This window comes from Danio rerio, chromosome 6 (assembly GCF_049306965.1).
Source record: "Danio rerio strain Tuebingen ecotype United States chromosome 6, GRCz12tu, whole genome shotgun sequence".
Lineage (NCBI taxonomy): Eukaryota > Metazoa > Chordata > Actinopteri > Cypriniformes > Danionidae > Danio > Danio rerio.
In genome coordinates this window covers 37,444,667-37,469,536 of record NC_133181.1, presented here as the reverse complement: position 1 = coordinate 37,469,536, position 24,870 = coordinate 37,444,667, and the positions used below count along the sequence as shown (strand labels likewise).

The 24,870-nt window shown below is 33.8% G+C and overlaps 1 protein-coding gene across 2 annotated transcripts; it reads right to left on the bottom strand.

Moving 5' to 3' along the window:
* Positions 1–2,386: 2,386 nt before the first annotated feature.
* On the bottom strand, positions 2,387–24,870 carry il12rb2 (interleukin 12 receptor, beta 2a). Of its 2 annotated transcripts, XM_021476742.3 has the most exons (16): positions 24,768–24,870; positions 24,379–24,489; positions 21,950–22,198; positions 21,158–21,272; positions 20,858–21,030; positions 19,388–19,521; positions 17,322–17,463; positions 15,934–16,016; positions 15,360–15,555; positions 15,085–15,261; positions 14,666–14,761; positions 14,016–14,171; positions 11,228–11,365; positions 9,897–9,996; positions 9,731–9,812; positions 2,387–5,232 (listed from the first exon to the last, which is right to left on the bottom strand). In XM_021476742.3, exons 2-16 carry the CDS (start codon positions 24,446–24,448, stop codon positions 4,861–4,863), a joined length of 2,283 nt encoding a protein of 760 aa, XP_021332417.2. In that variant the 5' UTR covers positions 24,449–24,489; positions 24,768–24,870; the 3' UTR covers positions 2,387–4,860.

The window sequence follows — 24,870 nt, the reverse complement described above, 5'->3', positions numbered from 1 at the left end:
CTTTTTTCAACTTCACCCACCGCACTGGCGCACTCGTGAACTGAACTCTTGCGAGACCACGTCATCGACTGAAATGATTCACCTGGGGGAAAATGGTGTCTGAGTTGGAGTGCAGGTTCGACGATAGCGGGAAAGGTAAGTTCTTGATTCTAGAAAGTTCTCAAATTCGCTTGTGGAGTACTCCACAAGCGAATTTGAGAACTTTCTAGAATCAAGAACTTACCTTTAATAAAAAACACACTACGTAGTGTTTTAATTTTTTTTTATTTCGGAGCTGTTAGAACATGCGTTTTCATTTGATTATTTAATCCAGACAGTCTTGAAAATTAAACCCTTTATGTAGGCCTACTTGTTTAACTCGGCTTTCCTCAGTGATTATCTGTTTAGTTTGTTATATTATCAAGGGCAGCTTAAACTACTTAAAAGTGTCAGCAACATACAAAAGTACTCTTTAATGCACACGTGCCCAAACTTTTTCTAACAAAGGGCCAAAGCACAAATAAGCAGTGTGCTTTAAGTAAATGTCAAGCTATATTACCTTAAAGTTGCCATGTTTACGTTCCTAATTTATAAATAAAATAAACATTACTTGAAATTATATTAACCAATGCAGTTTTACTTTTTAAATTATAACTTATTGCTATCAAAACATGAACAGTTGAGTTCAATGCCGAATACAATAGTCAAGCAGAATCTGTCTTTGCCTTGATTTCTCACCTTGCCTTGATGACTCACCAAAATCTCTGCATTCTCCTCTATCCATCAGGTGATAGTTTCAACATTTAAACTAAATCTGGTTAATTCACACCATTTAATTGAAGCATTTAGTTTCAGTTAACTTAAACAATAAAACAAACAAAAGGTTAATTAGATTGGAAATTACAATCTCTAAACCAGGGGTGACCAACCCTGTTCCTGGAGATCGACCTTCCTGCAGATTTCAGTTGCAACTCATATTAAACACACCTGCCTGTAATTATCAAGTGCTGTTCAGGTCCTAATTAATTGATTCAGGTGTTTTTGAGCTGAACTCTTTAGGAAGGTCGATCTCCAGGAACAGGGTTGAGCACCCCTGCTTTAAACCATCCCTATCATTCTTCCTCTCTTCTCAGATGGAATGGTGGGCCAAATCAGAGGTTAGCATAAGGCTATTACATTTCTAAATAGTTTTGTTTAGCCGATTAAACCTAAACAAACTAATGAAGATTTGTGCTTCAGCAAAGATTGCAAACAAATGTATTTTTAGTCAATGCAAATGCAATAAATCCTGAAGAAATTATAACTATTGTGAGTTCCTGTTAACAAATGTAATGTTAAAGAGTGGAATCTTGAAGTAACCAGACACTCATTTAATCAATCCTGACATTGTCATTTCTGCGTATTCTAGCTTTAATTTTACTAGTTTAATCAAGTTTAAATTTGTGGCACATAAGGCGGTATCAGTATATGTGTGTGCTATTATGACCATTACATTTCCATTTAAATTGTAGGAATCTAGTTTATTAAATTTAGTTTAATACTAACAATTGTGTAATAGTCCAATCTATAGGTTATCTATATCCAAAACCATATTGGCATCTCCATTCACCATCTTAGAAGCAGTAAACTACACAATTTTCTTCAAAAATATTTATTCTTCATTTGGACTTGATCCCTGCCTTTAAATGTTAGCCAGCAGTTTAAAACTTTATTGAGCTGTGATATTGAAGCTTTTGTTTCTTGATTTCTGTGTTGTGAAACAGTTGAAACATTGCAGTGTTAAAGTGAATGGTTAGTGTTGGAAAGAATCTGAGTGTTTAATGGAAAGAATTAACGTCTGTAAAATATGTTACATACTCTTGATTGGGCGGTTATGGGTGTTAGATCATCGGCATTTCAGAGATAAGAGGTTGAAGGCCATGTGTGCTAAAAGGTCATGAAGTCAAACTTGCTTTTGTTTCAAACTTCTGCCAGTCTGTTGCAGCCTTCTAATATAATAAGATAATTCAGTTTTCAGTGGGCCACATTGAAGGTTCATTCCATACAGAAGAGCTCAAAAGCTCAAAATGTCCATTAGATTGAAAAAATATTGTGGGTATTAGTGGATACTTTCCGTTTTCAGGTTTGCTTGCATAGATTTGATTTGTGTCATGTTTGATTTGTGATGCAAAATGATGATTGATGGAAAAAAAGTGCAAAAGTGTGACTATTTCAATGGCAATTGTCACTGAAAATGGTTGTGTGGGCACCAGTGAAAACATATTTGTGTGAACCAACAAGTGACTAGGCATGGGACGATAACCTGTTTCAAGTATACTGTGGTTTGTAAAACCGCAAAAATTTTCTGTTATACCATTCCTACCATATATGTAAGATAATTTTAACTTTTTTTTTTTTTTTTTTTTTTAAACAGCAGTATCTCTAGCAAATTTATCCAAATATACCTTTTTCAAGTTGTAAAGAAATCAGTGGTTTTTAAAACTGAAGAACACAGCAGAAGTCAATGATTTATTTTTATTATTTAGGCGGACAAAACATTTTAATTGTTTCACAAAATACAATTTATTGTGTTCAAAGGGGGAAAAGTTTTTTTTTTTTCCCCAGGCATGTAAAAAGAACGTATTTTAGCACAGTAATCATAATACCTTAAAATAGGGCTGGCCGAATAATCAAAGTATTCGAAATTGACATTGAAAACCTTTCCGATTGTAAAGTCGTGACGTATGGAATACTGTTTCTGGGTCCAAGCTGTTACTCCTTTGGTCACCTTTTAGACCTATCACACAAGTGAATTTTATATAATATCAGGGTGTATACATCGGTCTCTGGACTTGCTGCATCACAAATACCAAAATTTTAACAATTAAAAAAAAAAATTATCACTTTCTGGCCATCGGATATTAGGCATGGATATATATAGCGATTGGTAATTTTCGAAAGCATTACATCGCTTTGGAAACATTTGTTATGACCATTGAATGAGTCTTCTTATAAAGTTTTATAGAGCGCTTGTACCCGAAAGCCGCTTACCAAACAAGGACAAAGAGGCAGAGTGTGAGCACCTGAAGGAAACCCATGCGAACGCAGGGAGAACATGCAAACTCCACACAGAAACGCCAACTGACCCAGCTGAGGCTCGAACCAGTGACCTCCTTGCTGTGAGGTGACAGCACTGCGCCACTAAGTCGCCTGATAACTTCATTCATACTTTCCATTTTCATGCACTATTGATTACACTTTTTATTGCAATGAAGTAGGATTAACTTAATCAAAAAAGTATACACTCTCTGCCTTGAAAGCTGTGCTTGAACACCTCAAAAAGACTAGAGAAAACAGCTAACTAGCATGGGCATTCTGTGCCAGCATGGAAGAAGTAATCTGTTTTTATCAGGAGGTATCATCTTAAAAACGCTTGGTTGTTTATTCCAACATTGGGTCAAATAAGGACAATTCTAACCATTGGGTTAAAAAGTGTAATTTAAATATAACTGAAAAATCCATTGATAGATTTGTCCACATTTGACCCAACATCAGATGAATAAAGCTCAGCATAAACACCAAATTATAAACTGAAACTAGAACTACAGTAATAAAAACAGTAAACAATGCAATATTTTCAGCATTTTCTTTATTGCAGGTGGCTCATGTTAAAAATATACAGTTGAAGTCAGAATTATATCCCCCACCTCTTTGAATTTTTTTTCTTTTTAAAATATTTCCCAAATGATGTTTAACAGAGCAAGGACATTTTCACAGTATGTATAAAAGCAGAATAGAATAAAAAGCAGCAGCATAGAATAAAAGCAGTTTTTAATTTTTTAAGAACCATTTTAAGGTCAAAATTATTAGCCCCTTTAAGCTATATTTTTTTGATAGTCTACAGAACAAACCATCGTTATACAATAACTTGCCTAATTACCCTAACCTGCTTTAGTTAACCTAGTTAAGCCTTTAAATGTCACTTTAAACTGTATAGAAGTTTCTTGAAAAATATCTAGTCAAATATTATTTACTGTCATCATGGGAATCATAAGATAAAATAAATCACTTATTAGAAATGAGTTAATAAAACTATTATGTTTAGAAATGTGTTGGAAAAAGTCTGCTCTCCGTTAAACAGAAATTGGGGGTGGTTGGGGGGGTGGGGGGGCTAATAATTCTGACTTCAACTGTATGTTCAGTTGAGAAAATCATAAGATAAGAGACCCATCATGAATTATATGCACACTTTCATCACTTATGATTGTATTCATGTGCACCGACCAAGAAACTATGATCTTGACGAGAGTTTGTTGATTCATTGACAGCTTCAATGTCGTTTTAACATGCTGAACATGCTTCCAATGTGAGCAAATACTCGCCAGATAGATGCTTACCAATGGCTTACCTTGGCCACAAACAATCATTTTGGTGTGTCAAGACCCTAAAATGTACACTTAGAGCCCTGCCAAGAAACTCCTTCAACACCTCAGAGCTCTCACTCTGGGTTAAGATCTACTAACAGCTAACCACAGCAATCCAATAAATTCCTGATGAACCAAAACCAGATTTCCTTCTTCAAAACCCCATTTTGTTCACCTATAGATCACAATAAGAAAGACTATTGGAACTTCTGCTTCATGCTGACTTTACATCATGTTCCCTCCTTGCAGTCAACAGCATTCTGCTCTGCTTCCACTTGGATTATCCATTTCACTCTGATATAAAAGAACAGTATGAAAAAAGATAAGTCGCTTGTCCTCTTTCAGGCATGGCTGGGATTAAAAGCAAGATGCTTTTTTTGCAAATATGTCTTTGTAATGATGTTTGTGATCTCCATCATTACATTTCAGCACCCATATTACAGTTAAATTCAGGTCAAATCTTAATGCCCATGGAGGATCATGTGCAATCAAGGAATTCACTGCAGTCTATTTTCACCACGTCCAGTGTCAGCTTCCCTCCAGTCGAAACCAGGGGCTCCAAGAAAGGGCTGCGAATGCTTGGGAAGAATTCAAATTCATCCAAACCCATCTCTTTTTCCTCGTCCTCCTCCTCCTCTCCTCCACTTATTGCTCCGTGTGTGGAGATGTAGTCCTCGGAGATGTCCGTATTCCTGGTGATCTGCGTGGCATCAGAGGAGTCTGACTCTTGAGAGAAGCTTTTGATGTAGGTGCAGGTGAAGCTGGGGTGATAGGGCACTTCCTCCACTTCCACATTTTCAGGCTCCTCGCTCATGCTGGAGTCATATTGTTGAAGATAGAATAGAATTTCCTAGAGGAACAAATGATTATCGTACTGATTTACACCATTCTGGACAACAATTGTAATTCGGTATGTTAGGGCTGTGTGATATGACGAAAAATAGGTGTATTGTTTCATATAATGCTCCATGGTTTAGTTGGTGGTGTCACAAAATTCACTGTTAATGGTAATCAAGGCTAATGAGAGACTCTTGGGACAATAGACAGGATTGTCAATCCATTTTTCAATATGCGTGCAAATGCCATCTCAATGAGGAGCACGACTGACAAAAAAACAGTGTTTGAGTGAGCAAAAGGAAGGTGAAAACATACACAGTACGAGAATGTGACAGTCTTGTGTCACTTGGCTCACGAGGGATTTGTGTTGCTAGCTCAGGTGATGTGATTCATGACGCACAAATGTTTAAAAAGAGCTCCCGTTTCCTCAAATGCATATCTGTTCTCCTCTCAGAGAAGCAAACTGCCATGTGGTTCATATGGTTATTAATTTTTGTCATTTCGCTCAGCCCTAATATAAAATAATACAGTACTGTAAATAGAAAACGGTACATGCTAACACAATTTATTAGAGGTACAGTGCACTAAAACCAAATAATTTGTCATCGTTTACTCAGCCTTAACTTGTTCTTTCTTCATTTCAACAAAGAAAGATTTTGAAGCTAGCTAAACATCTATAACTAGGCCCACACGGAATCTGCGCGCACATAATTCTGCACATTTTTAGCTCATCATTGATTCTGTTTATTTACTTTTGTAAATGTGTGTACATTTATATTTATTCAGTTTTTAAATTAATTACAGTAATATTATTGACTAATATGAAAATATTCATATGATTTATTTACAGTACAGTTTGTAAAGTAGTATTTTCTAATTTTTAGTAGAGATATTATGAGAGACTTGCTTTGCTTACCAAATAAAGTAGATCTAATTGGATTTGCATTGTAAACATTAAATATCAGTTAAAAAGATATTACTTTTTGTTTCATATATTAAGGTTTTTTTAGTATGATATTCCCAAAAAAAAATCCGCAGATTTTTAACACAATTCTGTGCAGAAATAGCAAAAAAATCCCCCAGATTCCGTCTGGCCCTACCTATATCCATTGACTTCCATAGTATTTTTTTTCCTACTGTGGAAGTCGATTTTCAGCTTTTCAGCTTTCTTACACGTCTTCCTTTATGTTCATGAGGATGAGTAAATAGTGTCAATTTCAAATTTTGGGTGAACTTGTTCTTTAATCTTTGTGCCAGCCCAAACTCAAATGACTTACCACTGTGGAACGTAACCATAAAATTAAAAAAATAAGTTTTCTTATAACTCAGCATTGTTTTCACAATGTGCAAGCGATGTCAGTTTGAAGTGCGTTTGAAAATTGAACATTTCCACTTAAGTTACAATCACAATTATATCATTTTCAACATGTGAGTTAACAAAACATTCAACATAAACCTAAAAAGAAACCTAAAAAGGATTGACATTTTAAAAGCTCAAGGTTTTGAATGTTTGAAAATGCAAAATTTAAGACATAAATATTTGTAGCGTTAGTTTGTTAGTAAAAGTTGTGTTAATTTGCTTCTTGTACATCATTAAAAGTGCAGTATCAGTGGCGCCCTCAGAAGATTTTCTTAGGGGCGGCCAGAAGAGGCCACACCAAATCTTGGGGTGGCACACAAAAAATAATGAATTCAGTTTATTGTTATATTTTTGTTTCTGGTAAATGAAATAATGTGGTTTTAATTCATTTAATGAATTACTCTTGAAATATTGCAATGTATTCCTTGAAACAATTCAGCAAGTTCATGTGCAAACCAAATAAAAATCAAATTTAGTTTAATTTTTTTCATATGTATAAATAACTTTTTAGTTACTTTTTGAGCCACTTTATTAATGCAGCTTCTTCTATTGATGTACTTATTGAAGGTGTGTGCCTGCTGTCAATGACGATCGGGGAGGGGGAGGGGCAGTGAATCAGCAACATCAGTGGCACCAGTGCTTAATTTGTGAATTGACCCTTCGCTAAGCCACACCCCAAAACCTCCACCCACCAATCGTGGCTTAGCAACTGTAGCTAGGCGCAGGGGCTCTTTCAAGCGAGTGCATATGGATTGTGCAAATCTGATACCCGTTATCCTTAAAGTTTGGACGTGATGGGTGGAATTTTTGTCCCTTTTCAAAACCAAAAAACCAAGAGGAGAAACGCCAGTGTGGATCAAGCTTTGTGAGGGGTGCTAAAGGAGCGAAGTAAGTTCATTTTGTTTTGATATTCCTGGCACATTCAGTAATAGACCGACAGCAATAACTCGCACCTCTTACCCTAAACATATCTGAACTGTGTTTCCTACAAAATACAAAGCAGGTTATGTTTTACAGCTGTCTTTTTTTTTCCCCGCTCTATATTATGAGCACAGCTCCATTTAAGCCTTCGCCATAGTAACGTTAGTCATACTAATAGTGGATAGGTCATAATGACATGAGTTATTGATCTGGAAAATACAAATCTGTGAATCTGTTGCTAACTTTACTGAGCTTCATATTTCCATCTGTTTCAAGCTACGAATATTTGAAAGTTCAAATCAACAGAACAAAACAGAGATATGATCACAAACTGAGCACTTGCGATCAATATACTTTACCTGCAGATGTTTTTCAGTAATTTATAAAGAGTACACAAACATACTGACAGTTATATATAGGTAACTTACTGTACATTGTAATGGGTCAATGATGATAATATTGGGCACAAATCCATCAGTTTCCCCTTTCTGGCTGCTCTTTCTATGAGTGAATTATGTAAAAGCACTGTCCATGGATGTTTCCTCGTCGGTTAGTAACACTATATTTCATTGCACAGCAACAGTCTATCAGGCTTTTTGGCTAAAAATAGAGAAATCACAGTTTATTTTGTTAATATTAGATTATTTTTAAATGTCACCTCTTCTGCTGAGCATGAGCTAAGCTGTTGAATGGTCAGCGTATGAGGCGGCTAGGCTAAGCTAGCTTCAATTTTGATTGAATTATTCTCTATTCGGTTGCCTATTATGTGGTGAATATACCCCTGTTATGCATACTGCAGTCCTTTTTTGTCTGGCTTTCTCCAATATCTCACCTGTTCGCCAAAAATGATTAATTATATCCCTGGCAATGTCTGACACCGGCGCATAAACATTGTAAAAGCCATGCCAGGCACGAAAGCTTGACAGACATAGCAACAGTAACTAAGGAGGGCGGGGCTTAGTGAAGGGTCAATTGCGAAGGGTTAAAAAAAAAAAAAAAAAAAATATATATATATATATATATATATATATATATATTTTTTTTTTTTTTTAAATAACTGTCATTTAAATTAGACTAAAAGAAAATCATATACATGGTGAGCAAATCAGCAAAATTTTCACTTTTGGATATATTGATTCGAAAGCCGCATTCAGATTAGATAATTTTGGCATGATTTGCTGGACGTGGCTGTCATGGGGTTTCGTAACCAGGAAATTCTGCTCATGCAGATTGTCAGTTCACAACACTAATCTGCAACACTTCATCATTTCACTTAATAAATTTACCTAATAGGAGCACATCATTTCTTTCCTACACAGCTTTTAAACTGGCCAAACTAGAGACTGCTGCTTTGGGGAGCAACTGTGTGGTTGCCTGTTTTATGTGTCATCACTGGACTAAAATGACAGAATAAAACTTTAAATATTGGTAACCAGTAGCCGAGGTTTTTCTGCAGCCTGGTGAGTGAGTACTGGACTGAATTATCATGCAAACGGATACATTTACATGAGTGTATCTTTGAACTGGCTGTCTACGGCTTTGTTTAAAGCTGTTGTGGTGAAACCGCTCTGGTAGCTCCGAAAATCACTTCATGATGGCGCAGAATGAATCTACAGTTTTCATTCAGGAAAGACCAATTTATGGAGGAAACTGCCGTTTGTGGGAAACACTTGGTAGACAGTTTCAAAGCCATTGGTAATGTATGCGGTATTTTGATGATAGAATTTGCGTCATAGACATTACGGTGATTGATTGTGAAACAGTGTGCAGTGCGTAGTCTGATATATTTGTTACCCACAACATGTCAAGATTTACTCTAAGCAAAATTACATAACCTGAAACATTGACTGCTGTAACCGACAGTTAAAATCATATAATTTAACCCTAACCCTATTTTTAAAATATTTTTAAGTTGGTAAAGACACAATCAGTCTTACTTTCTGTTCTCAAATGAGACATTTTAATGACGTTATGGTTACAATTTTAATGAACTTTTAATTTTTGGTGAAAAATTCAAACCTAGATGTTATGTTTTTTAAAGGTTCCTAGTTTTGCATTTACTGTACATTTTGATGTTGCAGACCTTTAACCCGTATACAAACAGCTACATATAACATGATAGATAATATACAAAAAATCTTAATGGGTCACTTGAAAACATGCCTATATTGTCCATAAGTGCTTTGTACTGTATGTAGCATGTGTAATGTAGCCATCTCCATACATTTACCTTGTCATAAGTCTTTGCACATTTGCTGTTTGCTGGATCTGGAATAACTCTAGGCAGCAGACACTGGAAACAACTTAGGAATCTATCAAGCACAACAGACATTTTATGTTGTAAATAACATAAACAGCATTTCTACAAAAGATTTTAAGCATCGACTATGTCTTACCTTCTCTGAACAGAGGAGAACTGACAGATGCAGATGAGGAAAAGACAGAAAAAGAGTACTGCTCCACCAGCCAAGATCACAAGGGAAAGTAGTCTCTCTGCTGAAAAGACAGATTTACCCGAAAGTGTTTTTTAAAGAAATGGAAAATTGCCAGCATAAACTACTTTGTAGTGCAATATAATTTACACACTTAATTTAAATAAATTGTAACTAATGTCACAGATCTATCCAATATTTACTAATATTTCTAATATTAACATTTTCTTACATTGTGTGTAAAGTGACAGGTATAGTGAACATGTATGTAAATATTTCTAGTTCTAGTAGTTTAACAGTTAATAGATGTCAACATATACTGTTATCTACATACTTGTAATTATTTTTGTTTACTAGTTAATAATGTATTTGAACAATGTACTTATTTGTAATTCTAATAGTTTATGTATGTGAACGTGTATAATTGTAGTTTTAATAGTTTACTAGTAAATCTATGTGAATATTTACATTTGTAATTCCAATAGATAATTAGTTAAACATATATGTGCTTATTTGTAGTTTAAATAGTTAATATATTAACATATATACATATTTGTAATTCTGTGGTTGCTTGAGATATAATTATAGTAATAGTTTATTCACCTGTTATTTGTTTTAAACCTTTATGAGATTCTTTTTTTATTGATTAAACAATAAAGAAGATATTTTGAAGAAAGCTGAGAACCTGTAACCATTGACTTCTATAAAAGGAAAAACGACTACAAAATCAATCGTTACAGGTCTCCTACAATTTTAAAAATATACTTTTTTTTTTTGTTCAACAGGTTTGAAATAAGTGAAGTAAATAAACGATGACAGATGTTTTGTAAAATCCAAATATGATCTTGTATGTTTAAAATGCGGTTTGCATATATTGCCATATAGTATGTTGGATTTCTATATGGGAAACCTGGTACAGGTTTACTACAGCTCTGCATATTTTTTTTGTACCATTTGGCCATATGTGTCCTGTAAAGGACATCATGGGAGATTCTGCCATGATTCTAATTCAACAAAGAGTTTAAAACCATGTGGGACAAGACTTGTATGCAAATGTGAAGATTACAGTTAAAAAAAAAAAACCTTCACACTTCCATACAATCTGGTGGAAATCTTTTTTTTAAAGTGAAGTTAACTTCAAGCTCAGGTAACACTATATAGGGAACATGCTAATCTGAACACTGTTCCTTCTCTGTGCAAAACTAGCTAACTTCTAACGTGCAAAATATGGACATAGAATGACATGTCATTGGAATGTCAGGACTAGGTTTGAGGATCTAAACACAAATACATACTATCTGTTGGTGTGCAGAATGGGAGATCACTTCCTCTGGGTCCCTCTCCAGCATCTGTCCAGGCCGTGACCCACAGATTGTAGCACTGCCCAGGTGACAAACCACTGATGATATACTCTGTCAATGGATAGTCCACACCTATAAAGTCAAGCACTACATCAGAAAGTTCCTCTTCACTCACTTTATTTATCACTAATATTGCTGAACATATGTAATCGGCCTAAAGAAATGAGTTCTTATTTAACCATGAAATATTTTGTTTAGTTTTTTTAAATATGTGCCCATGTATTCTTTAATCAAAACAACTTCACATCCCTCAAGTTGCTTCCCAGCAATCATTTTTGTTTGTTTTTATTAGATGTCTAATAGATGTATAATAGATGTCTAAACATAGTCGTCTTGGCTAAAGCAAGGATATATTTGGGCTGTCAGTGAAAATCTAGTTGACATCTAAAAATTGACCTAAACTAAACTAGTCATCTAATAAACAAATGAATGACTACACATAAAAGTCTGTCTAATCTGTTTATTTGATGACTAGTCTAGTTTTGAGCTATTCTTAGTCTATTAGATTTTCACTCACAGCTATAGGGTTGCCACCCGTACCTTAAAATACGGAATCGTCCCGTATTTGAGATTGAAATTGCGCATCCCGTTTTGAATCAATACGGCAGGGGTTTTGTCCCATATTTTTATCATTTTTAAGGTAGCTTTTCATGCAAATCATCCCACATGCATTTACTAAAGATGCCTCATTTCCTACTTTTGATTGGGTTATACTTGGTATCATCGTTAGTTTGATTGGTCTATGTCCAGTGAGGAGGGCGGGTCTTCTAAGCAGAGTCTGTCAAGTCTTGACAGAGTAATGGCAGATGCTTCTCCAGATAACCCTCTGCATCTTAAAATTTCAGAGTTTAAACGCAAGCGACTGCAAAAATACTGGAGAGAGTGGGAGGAAACGAATACCTGGCTGCAGAGAGTTAGAAATTATTATTAAGCCAACTTCACAATTTGTCAGGCAGCGTTCTATGTGGCTCATGGTGGTCTGTGTGTCTGTGCCTCTGGAGAGCAGCATTCCCACAATGACAGAGCTCGCAAAAATCAAAGCAGTCAGACAGTTCTTTGTACCCCAAGTCTCTCCCGAAGCAGACATAGTAATGACAGTGACCCAGTCTGTGAAAATCTAGCTGGAGTCTTTTTTTTTTTTTTTTTTTTTTTGTAATTTACTGTTTTCTACATGAAATAAAGAACAGTCTGTAAAAATAATAATATATGTATTTAACATTTAAAGCAATGTCAACAACTGAAATAACAGGGAAATGAATGGCTACAATCAAACTTTATCTCAGAATTAGATTTGGCCTGGTTTTCACAAACTGGGACACAAATTGTAATTTGTAAAAATTCTGTAAATATAATGTTAGTGGATTATATTCCAATGTAAAATTATGATTTGTTTGTTAAGGTTAAGACAGGCACATAAGCTTTAATTTATTACATAAAACATTACATTTAATACATCAATAAACAATATATATAGTTATACAATATAATCTAATTATAAAAAATAAACTAGTAAATTGCTAGTTTCCATATTTTTTAATTAGAAATAGGCTATATGAAAACTTTTCTACATTGTAAATAAATTCCTGGTTGCCTTAATTTTTTAAGCTGAATCATATTAATCATGAGTTCATTGAACTTATATTATGTTAAACTGACTTAAACAGCTTGCATAACTTATAAAATTAAGATAGAACATGATTAACTTAGTTCAGTTACCTATGCTGTCAGGACTAATTGATCATATCATTTTTTATAGTAAAACTAATGTTTGTATTTAGTTTATGTATGTGCTGTTTCCATGTTTGGATAGTTGTTACTGTAAATAATGACATTTATTTTAGCCAAAATCTGTTATCAATACCACCCTTTAAAATTAGGTTTATTAGCGTGTTCTCCTCACCTCTAGGTTATAGCAGCTGAGTTAACGCCGGTACCACACTATTAAACATAACATCAGCTATATCAGTGCTGCAGAAATGTAAAAGAGAAAGACTGACTGCATCTGCATAAACATATTTCAATAAAAGACTCAATTAAAAGTTTATTTTAATGTTCAAGTGTTCATACTTTCCTAAAAAACATATTTTAAGTTGCCATTTACCACCACTTACATGTTATTGGGCCTGTGATCACTGTGGTCTAGGCCCCCAAGGGACATGGCCCCTGCTGCAGTGTGTGTCCCTTATTTTTTTGTATGAAAAGTGGTAACCCTACTCGCAGCCCAAATTTAGCCTTGTTTTAGCCAAGCTGTCTACGTTTAGATGTCTAGACGTTTATTATACACAAGATTGTTTGCTGGGTTCTTTCCTTTGTATCTGAAAAGGTGTAAACCAAAAAGAAACTGTGACCTCACCTAACCAATAGAACCATGTTTCTCAGGAAGTTCCAGTTCGGTATCAGATGTATTGTATATTCTAGTCTCTGCAGGAGTGTCATCATATCCTTTTTTTGCAACTATTATTTAGTACTGCCTCACATACAGATTCTCTTTGTTAAGATTCTTGCAGGACGATGTGTTAACATTGCTGCCTGCTAAAGAACTGGACTGCACTAATCTTCAATAAAGTCTTCTCCGTGTAAGAGCTTTGGTTATCTTGCTAACACCAAGCCATGCAACGATGGAAAAGTCAAGTATAAGTGAAAATCGAACACTTCAGTTTATCATTACGGTATGCATTTATCCACCAGCTACTACTTTTTACTGCAAGATTACTTGTCTTACTGTAATGGTGTATTTCCCCCTTCGACTTGTCCATCAAGTAGACTGTGTATTTTTTTAAACAGCCTCCTCTCTTTTCTTGAGGAATTTTAGACCATTTTACTATTAAACTCTCAGTCTTCTTCTTCACTTGTTGAGGAACCGGACCCTGTTCTGGAGCTGTAAATGAAAGGAAACAGAACAGCAATTTTTAAAAAATATGTTTTTGAGAAATCTTTATTTGCATCCAGCATTCCATGAAGAACCTTTAAAACTTTAAAAAATATGTTTTTAATAGAAAATATAACTTTGACTACTACAATGTTCTTTATATGAATTTATTATTTAAATATTTACTGTAAGAACTGTTTACTGAAAGGTACTTTGAATTAGTTATTTCTGTGGCATTACTGTGAAAACCTATAATTGTTATAGAGTATACTGAATATACCAAAAAATAAACACATAATACATTAAATAAAAATGCATTTGAATATTTAGTGTGTATTTATGTAGCGCATTTAATGCATTCTTGCTGAGTAAAAGTTTCCAAAAAATTAAATAAATTAAATAAATCCTAATGATCGCAAACATTTGAATAAAAGTGTGCTGTTATACTGATTTAATCATTGATAGAGATATATACATTGCAGAATAAGCATTAAGGCTCGAACCTGACTGCCATGTGGAGAGGTCTTTATTAGATGCCACAGGACCATTTGAGGTCAGAGCTGTAACAGCACCCTGAAAGCATTCTTGAGGCCGTAGACCTGGAGAGACACAGTAATGAAAGGTTCAACAGCGGAGAAACTTTTCATCATAGCCTAAAGACCACCAAACTACTATTGACTGGTCTTTAAATTGATAGTTCACCCAGAAATGTACAATTCTGTCATGATTTACTCACTCTCTGGTTAATTTCTTTGTTCTGCAGAACATAAACATTCTAGTAAAGCTACAATCAAAATACTCCAAACACTTTCTTTTGTGTTCAGCAGATCAAAGAAATGCATACAGGTTTTCAACAACCTGAGAGTGAGTAAATTATAACTTCATTTTCATTTGTGAAAACAAACCATCCAATCAAACTTGCCGGTAATATTGGCTTTCGTGTCCACCACCCTAATCCACTGAATCTCTTCAATGTCTCCAACAGGATACCAATGCACCACATACTCTGTTATATTGCCTGCAATGGCAAGCCTCGGCCAGGAGAGGGCAATGCTATGATTGCTCAATGACTTATGGGACAGGAAACCTGAAACAAGATCTGTAAAAAGAAAACCTGGCTTAAACACATGCATTAAATAAAACCGCAGTAATATGGTTAGCACATTGCCTTTCTTACAAAAAAAAAAGAAGGCTTACGTGGAGTTTGAAGCTTAATGAAATTTTCAGGAGATTGACCCATTGAGTTCACTGCGGAGACTGAAACAGAGCAGTCAGAGCAGCATATGCTCTCATTTATTCGGCGTGGAACTACAATGATTTCTCTTGAGTTCCCCTTCTTCACAGTTATATTATACTGATGAATTTTCCCCTTGGCATCTGACACACTTAATTCCTAAAACACAAAGAAAATGTAAATAAGCCATTTTTTATCATGCGATGCAATATTTTAAACTTTTTAATATTTGAGTTAGTCTGGCACATATGCGACTGGAGTTCTCAAATCCATCATTTCTTTTAAGCCACTACTCATTTTTTGTAAACTGAAACTGACTGTCGACTAACATTTGGTTTCACACTAACAGTGAGTTTGGGAAGATGCAATTCACACTAAGCAAGTTGTCGCTTAGTGGTGGCTTGACCTTTAAAAGCCCATGTGAAAGTAAAGTAGAGGGGGAGGGGATTGTTTACCAAACTGTCCATAGCCTACCACTAAGTAAACCATTAAAATTAAAAATAAATGCATGATTCTGGTTAGTAAACGGTTACGTGCCTTCCAAAATATGCGGAAACACTTTTCACTTTGTGAAGGTTTCAGTTCTCGGAGGTACCAGAAGTCAAGGACCTTGTCAGGAGCTAAAGAGAAAGAAACAAAATCAGTTATGTTACCATCTTGTGTAGTTTAGGTACTTATATGTCTATACACCTCACACCCTTAAAATAAAAACTTTTATAGTTCCATAAATAATCTTTTTAAGGTAATTTCTGGTTAACGGGTTCTTCAGATTCTTTACACTAAGAGTGGAGTGGCTATTTAAATTGTTATTTTACTGTGCAGTAAATAGTGCACAGTTCTTCTGTCTATGACATTGTCATGTTAACAATGCCGGAACATAGCACTGCACAAGGTTATTAATTTGTTTGACCAGTGGGTCCCATGGGGCCTGTAACATCCATCCTAGATTTTTATGGAAAACCTTCTAGTTTGAGATGAAAAAACTTAGCTACGGGAGCATGAGAAAGACATCTAAAAGTCTTTTTGAAGTTCTGCCTGACCCTGTGTGCACTTTTCCATGAGTTTGAGCAATTTGCCCCTCTGAGCAATTAAGGCCTAAGAATAAGTATTAAGTATAATAAGTAATAAGTATTTTTTTTTTTTTATCTTTGAATATACATGTCTATCCCACTTAATGTTTTACCATCCCAAGGATCAGGGATGCAAACTAAAGGTTTTTTACCTTTCGTTTGAATCCCTGATCTTTGGATGTCTATTGCACAAAAGTTTTTCTGTTGAAAAAAAGCTGTAGTTGTGCTTTCAGTTGTGCTTTCAGCTGTGGCTTATGAAATACAGACAAGTACAGTGTATTGAGTTGCCATTTTTGCTGTTCTCACCCAAAAAAATACACAGCTTATGTTCTGCCCATTTATCCAGTCTGAAACAGGCTCTAGACTATCATAACATTCTTTAGAAAATAATGGTAATTTTAAGAACTGTTCAATACTAATGTGACTTTCTAAATAAAATATATTTATACCTTCATTTGAGTTGCATTGTGGTGTGTTTCTCTAAAATAATCTCCGCAAAATCTTAAGTCATTAAAGGTTTGTACTTACCATAATCACTTCACAATTACGTCAAGAAACATAAAAAAAAAAATCAAAGGTCTGTTTGATCTGTAACCATTCAAGTTTGCTTCTTCTTTATTGCCCCCATTATTTGAAGACTTGCTGACAAAGAACTGTCACTATCTGATATCAGAACAGTCAACATATCTAACACCATCATACTTCTGAGGTACATTTCCAGGACGCACATAGCTACCTATATTCATTTGATCCAACTTACGGTTTCTAAAGACGGTGAAAATAAGTGGCTCATTGTAATTACGCAAATTGAGATCTGATGCTGGACTTTATGAGAAATCATATTTTATTATTTACCTTCTTCTTTGGTTTCTGCTTCCTTTGCTTGACTCCAGTAACTCCACAGACCCATGGTTTGGTTTATTTTCCTCCTGATCTGAAACGTGTATTTTGTATATGGCTCCAGCAAGGATATGTTTAAACTTTTCTTACCATTGATCTGTGGAAACATTATATGATGTATTATCTCACTTGTTCTGATTTCTTAACATTACAAAAAAGTCAATCAAGAGTGTTTGAAAGCTTTTTTGTAAATTTTACGTAGTGATTGTTTTGAAAGGAAAAGTTTTGTCATTATTTTCTCGCTCCATCCAATATTGCTTTCAAACAATAGAATATATTTAAAATATCAAAGGTTAAATTACAGCATCAACACACTGTCATTGCTTATTCCACCATACTTCAGGGTGATTGGTTAATGAAAGTTCAAAGGTGTCTAATTAATAAACTTATTATATAACTTCTATCATAATGCCTTAATTACATATGCTGTAGTAGTCTCTGGCAGATTTAGACATGGGCAATATGGGCAATCACCCATGGGTGCGTTTACTAAAATCATTGTTAGCCATGATTGTTAGCCATGATCATTGATAGCCATAACATCTTCATGTTGACAATTGTGTTGCCTTTGTAGTGCACTTTGAAACTACGATTTTGGCAAAGACTCATCACTACACTCTTCTTTTCCCAAATGATGCATCATACTATGATAGTTCAATCATAAGTTACGTCATTCTTTTGAAAACGCCTCCCAGGATGGCATCTTGCTAGGTGACACCATACCACCACCCCACCTCCCCCACCCCTGTTCTTCACTTCTGTCAGCAACACACAAATACACACACACAACCCACTCCTGATCTTTACTTTCGTCCACAAAAGGGCAGCATGACCACCTTGAGGGTGGCACAATCGTCATTTGCTTAGAACGCCAGTTAAGCTTGAGATACTTGTTGTCAGCACTTGCCTGCAACTGTATCAACAAAATAGTTTTACATCAGAAGTTTTGTGAAGTTGCATATACTGAGTTTATTGATATCTCAATTTCTTTTTTTTAATCATCTCTAATGCATTAGTCTACATAGTTTACCCAAGTCGATGTTATTTTTGGAATTGGCAATGGAGGTTAATGCTGAGATGTGTAAGAAATTAATACAGTTGAGGTGTGGTAACCATTGTATAAATGGAATAATCAACTCTTCTTAAATCATTATAAAAAATGCACATTGGTGGTGTAGCATTGATTGTATCCTTCTCACACACAGTGATGTGCAGTATTTTCTAATATATTATTTTAAGTAAGTTAAAACTTGGCATTTAAGGATGAGTCACATGTGGTTTAATATCACTGATGCACAACGGAACCCCCCCCTCTCCCACACACACACACATACTTGTATACATGGGTTACAGAGGCACCCCATAGGCATAATGTATTTTACTGTAAAAAATAATAATTATGAAAAGCAATATTTGAAAATCAAAAGTATTATAAAGTATTTTTAAGTGTTTTGAATTGCAGACACACCTTGTACAGATGTAAATAGACAACTTTGCATAGCTATAAACTTCACTTACATGTACAAACAAACAAACAAAAACTAAAAAATTTGGATGGAAATGAGAGAATGAAGACAAATGGTTGAACATGTTTAAATTTTACAATCTCCAAGCATGTTTCGTCATTTTAAGGAAACAATTATTCTTCCCATGCTGGATGTACTGTTTTAAATCTTTTCATTGATAAAGACACAACAGGACGTACGTTGTGGGGAGAGCAACAGCAATCAGCGGTTTAATTTCCTAACAAGAAAAAAAAAACCTTTCTTGACATTTTCTTTTCCAGTTTTGAGTCATCAAGGAGGGCTTGAGGTTTGACGACCAAATTAATCTGTGAGGTTTTGTGGGTTTTTTCTGTCATCATGAAATGACTTTTTGCAACTCTGCATTTTTCTTTATCAGCTTTACCAAAACTGACAGGTCTGCAGAATCAAAGATGTGGCTTGTGTCTGAATACCACTTGGGTATGATTGTAATCGGATATACAGAACAAGAAATTCAAAACATTTTAGAAGTTTTACCTGAACTTTCTTCCAGATGCCTTTTGGCGATTTGTATTGGACTTCCACTAAGTTCATGCTGTGGTTGTCTGTGTGTAGGTGGCACCATCGGGAGGAGCAGTCCACATGCTTGATTTTCGGTAATGATGGTTGTACTGTACATAAACGGAAAAGCAATAAATCTGTCAGTATCCTTTACAGCTGAAATGCAGATCAATATTTATCAAAGTCGAGATTGTATCTTCTTTTGCAGTTATCTGTAATAAATAATATCGTCAACTAGTGGGTTGGTGTAAAAAAAGCAATTTCTGTACAACTGACCCAATTTTGATTCTCTGGAATTCCCCAAACCACATTTAAAAATGCCACAACAGGCAATAAAAGCTTTAAGCATCGTTTATCCAAGTTTCTCTAAAAAAAAAATAAAAAATCGCCTGCATGTACTTATTTTTTTAAGTACATGGACACCGACAAAATCCATATTTAGTGTTGTTTCTTGTGAATTTCACAATTAATGAATTAGAGAATCACAGAAACCCTGAGAATACAAGTAGTTTTATGCCCTTTAATGCAGAGGTTCTCAGCCAGTTGGCTAAAACCCATGAGGAGATTTCAGCTACATTTTCAAAAAGAAATCAAGATTACATACAAACACATAAGCTGAATTAGTAGCACTTACAGTAATTTACATAATGAATTAACTAACAATAATAATAAATATATATATACATATATATATATATATATATATATATATATATATATATATATATATATATATATATGTATATATATATATATATATATATATATATATATATATATATATGTATATATATATATATATATATATATATATATATATATATGTATATATGTATATATATATATATATATATATATATATATGTATATATGTATATATATATATATATATATATATATATATGTATATATGTATATATATATATATATATATATATATATATATATATATATATATGTATGTGTGTATATATATATATATATATATATATATATATATATATATATATATATATATATATATATGTTATTCAGTTTTAAATTTAACTAGTTTTAAATGATACAATTAACAATAACTACTAATATTAATATTTTTAGTTCAAAATATAACAGGCTAATATAAAGTAAAATATAATAACTGAAATAACATCTGAAACCATATTGTTACTGCTAAAAACAGCTATAAATTTAAACCCCTCAAATGCTTTATTTCATTTCACACCATAAACCTCAAATATCTAAACATATTTATTTATTTTTTACTTTATGGAAATATCTAACAAAATGTGTCTCCTTTCTTCTCCTTTTGTTCCAGGCAGAAAAAGTGCTTGTCCTGTATTTATGTAAGCCATAAATGGTTATATAGAAAACTCAGTAGCTTAATTGATCCTAAACACTAAACAATCAATTTCTTCTGGTGTTTTAGTTACTTTTTTATTTACTTGCCTATATTGCTGAGGGTAAATGTGTGAGGACCTGAGGTATTTGAGCCCAGGCTATTAGAGACATTGAGTGACACAGTTAGTTGCGACATTAGGCTTTTGATAGGGAATGTGGCCCAACAAAATCCTGAAGAGTTCATAACACTCTCATAGCCATGGTGTGGATCACCTTGAACCCTGAAAAGCACAAAGAAACAGAATTAATCATGCTTTTACTTTTGTTACTGCTTTAGTTTGTGTCATAAGATCATATGATAAAGTATAAAGATCCTCTTGTAAAGCTGATTTGTCTAGTTTTACTAACCGTAATTGACATGTGGTCACAATTTTGGTATCCCTTCCTGTTGTCCAAGTGCAACTAACATTGCCAAATTCCGTTTTTCGTATACAGGTGAGATTTTGCGGAAAGTTTGGAGGGTCTGAAAAAGAAGCATGTAACAGAATGACATGTCAACATGAGATTTCATTTCAAAATTATACGAAACATAGTCCAGTTAATTTCAATACAGGGTCACACTTTATTTTGATGGTCCGTTTGTTGAATTTAAGTTATATTGCATCAACCTACCATTCATTCTCATTAGATTATAAGTAGACTGTTGGGTTGGGGTTAGGGTTAGTGTGAGTTGACATGTACCTGCAAAGTTTCTTATAGACAGCTTATTGTCTGTTGAAGGAGCAGTATCAACAGATATTAAGCAGACAGTCTACTAATACTCAAATGGACCATCAAAATAAAGTGTTACCCAATACAGTAATTAGTTTAAACTTTTCAAAAGCATTTGTTTTTCTCTCTGTTTGTAATCTGTCAATACAAACAGTAAAAATAACTTCATTTTGCATCTCTAAATAATATATTTCAAGCAATTCTAACCACAACTGTGGAACATTTAAAGATTTTCTTTACTTTTTTAAAGACTATGATAAAAGAATAAAAAATATATATTACATTCACTAAGCACAGTTTCTAACAGTTTTAATGTTTTGGAGTTATGAATGATGTAAATCATATGTACATTCACTATATAAATTCAATGACCCAGACATTGCATGTATGTGAGAACCCTAAAATCAGCATTAAAAGTTAAAGGCTTACATCCTGGAGTGATGTCAATTCCGCAAGGCTCTGGGTTGTCATTACACTTGCAGGTAAAGATGCTCAACGTTGTTAAATTCCTAATATACACAAACACCTCTCTTGACCTGGGAGATAGCTCATACTTGATTGGCTCATTATTCCGAAACAATTGTTTAGTGCATGGCTTGTTGAAGATGCAGGAGACGGTGAAGTTGGAACCTAAGAGAACTTCTTTGCCTGTGCTTGACCTTACGGTGCATACAGTTCCTGCAAGATGCATAAATAAAGAATATGACGTATCAAAAAGTTGCAAAGTGTATAAGAAAATGTTTGACAACCATATCCCTGAAGTGTTCACAACGGCAATCAACGTGATTATCAATATCAGTTCTGTAAAGGATTGCATTTTGCCTTCCACAATCCTAAAATTGTTCACATCTTTATTTGTCAATAGTCTCATATATACAGTTGAAGTCAGAATTATTAGCCCCCTTTGAATTTTGTTTAAATGATGTTTAACAGAGCAAGGAAATTTTCACAGTATGTCTGATAATATTTTTTCTTCTAGAGAAAGTCTTATTTGTTTTATTTCGGCAAGAATAAAAGCAGTTTTTACATTTTTTTATAACCATTTTAAAGTCAGAGTTATTAGCCCCTTTAAGCTATATATTTTTTCGATAGTCTACAGAACAAACCATCGTTATACAATAACTTGCCTAATGACCCTATCCTGCCTAGTTAACTTAATTAATCTAGCTAAGCCTTTAAATGTCACTTTAAGCTGTATAGAAGTGTCTAGAAAAATATCTAGTAAAATAATTTTTACTGTCATCATGACAAAGATAAAAAAAAATCACTTATTATAGATGAATTATTAAAACTATTATGTTTAGAAATGTGTTGAAAAAATCTTCTCTCTGTTAAACAGAAATTGGGGAAAAAAGAAACGGGGGGTCTAATAATTCAGGGGGCCTAATAATTCTGACTAAAAAAAGGTTAAAATACATGCAATATGATGTTAAATATTTTGTCTTTTTATTGATGTAATGTAATCTCCTGTTTTGGTGTTAACTATACACTCAAATTTGCAAGTTTTAGCAAAATGCATATAGAAAATGCCATATAAATGGGTTCTCCAAGAAGTATGTAAAACAAATGAAACAAATGGATAATCTAAAGATATTTTTGGAATACTATTTAAAATAGGTTCCATTTATGAATTTATAAAATCAATCTATAAATAAACAATTTACAATTTTAAATAAACTTACATCACCATAGATTTTCTTCAGAAATCAATATATTTTTGGTTCTTAAAAGTATCTCTTAAGAAAAATGTTTAGAAGAATACCAAAAAATGTATAATATATAAAGAAAGTTTGTGAACTGTAAAAAAAAAAATAAATAAATAAAAAACATGAAATGGAAGGTTCTGTTAATTTTTTAGGACCTTCATGGAACAACAGATGAATACAGTATACAATAGATAGAAAATACAGTAAAGAACCTTTAGGTTTAACATTAGCTGTTTTAAACAACTGATCAACATGGAATTCTGACAGTCATTGTGTTTAACAACATTTTAGTAGAAATGAGGTAAATCACATTTTATGGTGTCTTTTATTCATAAATAGAATAAAAAAATTAAGCACTTTGGCTGAGTCTAAAAAGATCAATATATGATTTATTGCATTCAAATGGTCAAGCATTTTCTCATTTATATATTTTTGGATGCAAGTTTAATATTTTATTCTACAATTTTTTTAAATAATGGGCACATAAAATATCCTCCAACATAAATGATCCATGAGATAAGCAGAAAACAATGAAAACCATTTACAAAATCTGTAAGCATATGACAGCTTGCATTGTTTACAGTTTTACATTTTAACCTTTTTAATATTTTTTGATTACAATAAAATGACTTAGTACTAAGGTTGCCTATAATACCTGTAAAAATATATTTCAAGCTATGCCTGCTAATAATCATGTAAAATATTTAAAGATGGTCCATTTTTGTTAATCATGATCATGTATGAAATGTGATTAAATGTTAAGCATAGACATATATTGCCTGACATTAGTGAAAAACATTGCAAAAGCTGGGGATATGTGAGGTTTGTATATGAAAAAGACATATGCTACATACAACCTGGAGAAATGGCTGCTGTTAATTCTGCTCTTAATTACAAGATTAAATTAGCCTATATTAAAATATATATTCACGTAAAACACGTGTGTTTTAATTTAAAATAGTATTCAGCAATAGCAGCTGCAGTTTTATTGTACTGTACTCAATTTTGTTGATCAAATAAATACATGTCTTAGTGACCAGACGGGACTTCGCTCCAAAACATTTAGACTAAACCTTTTCATAACAGGCTATTTAAACAAACAGTATCTACACATTTTCGTAGCAAAATAAAATAAGAACAACTGTCATATACCTCCATGAGCATCTGCAGCCAGGATGAAGCCCAACACGACGAGAATCGACCACGTACATTCAGAAGACATTGAGCTCAAGCCAAGGATCACGCAAACACTCTCAAGAGCCTCTGTGGACAAACATTCACGAGCTTTTAAACGTCGCCCTTCACTTTTACTTCCTTATTGACAAATTCAACTCTCTTGAATCCTTAACACAGATGAAAAAAAGTATACAATGTTTTAAATAGGCTAAATGAAGTCATGGACTGTAAACAGTAACTACACTCTAGTGTAATGCCACAGCGTTTGTCGCGTCGTCTGACTATCGCGTGAATTGAAACCGGAGGACCATGCTTTTATATTAAACTACTAGGTGGTACTGTATATATCATAGCTGTCCACTTACCCCTGCCCACGGGACAGACGTGTTCGGTTTGGTCATTTGTGCTGCTGTTGGGTTTAAGTGTGGCAGTGGGGCAGTGAAGCGCATCTCCTCCTCCTGAAGAACT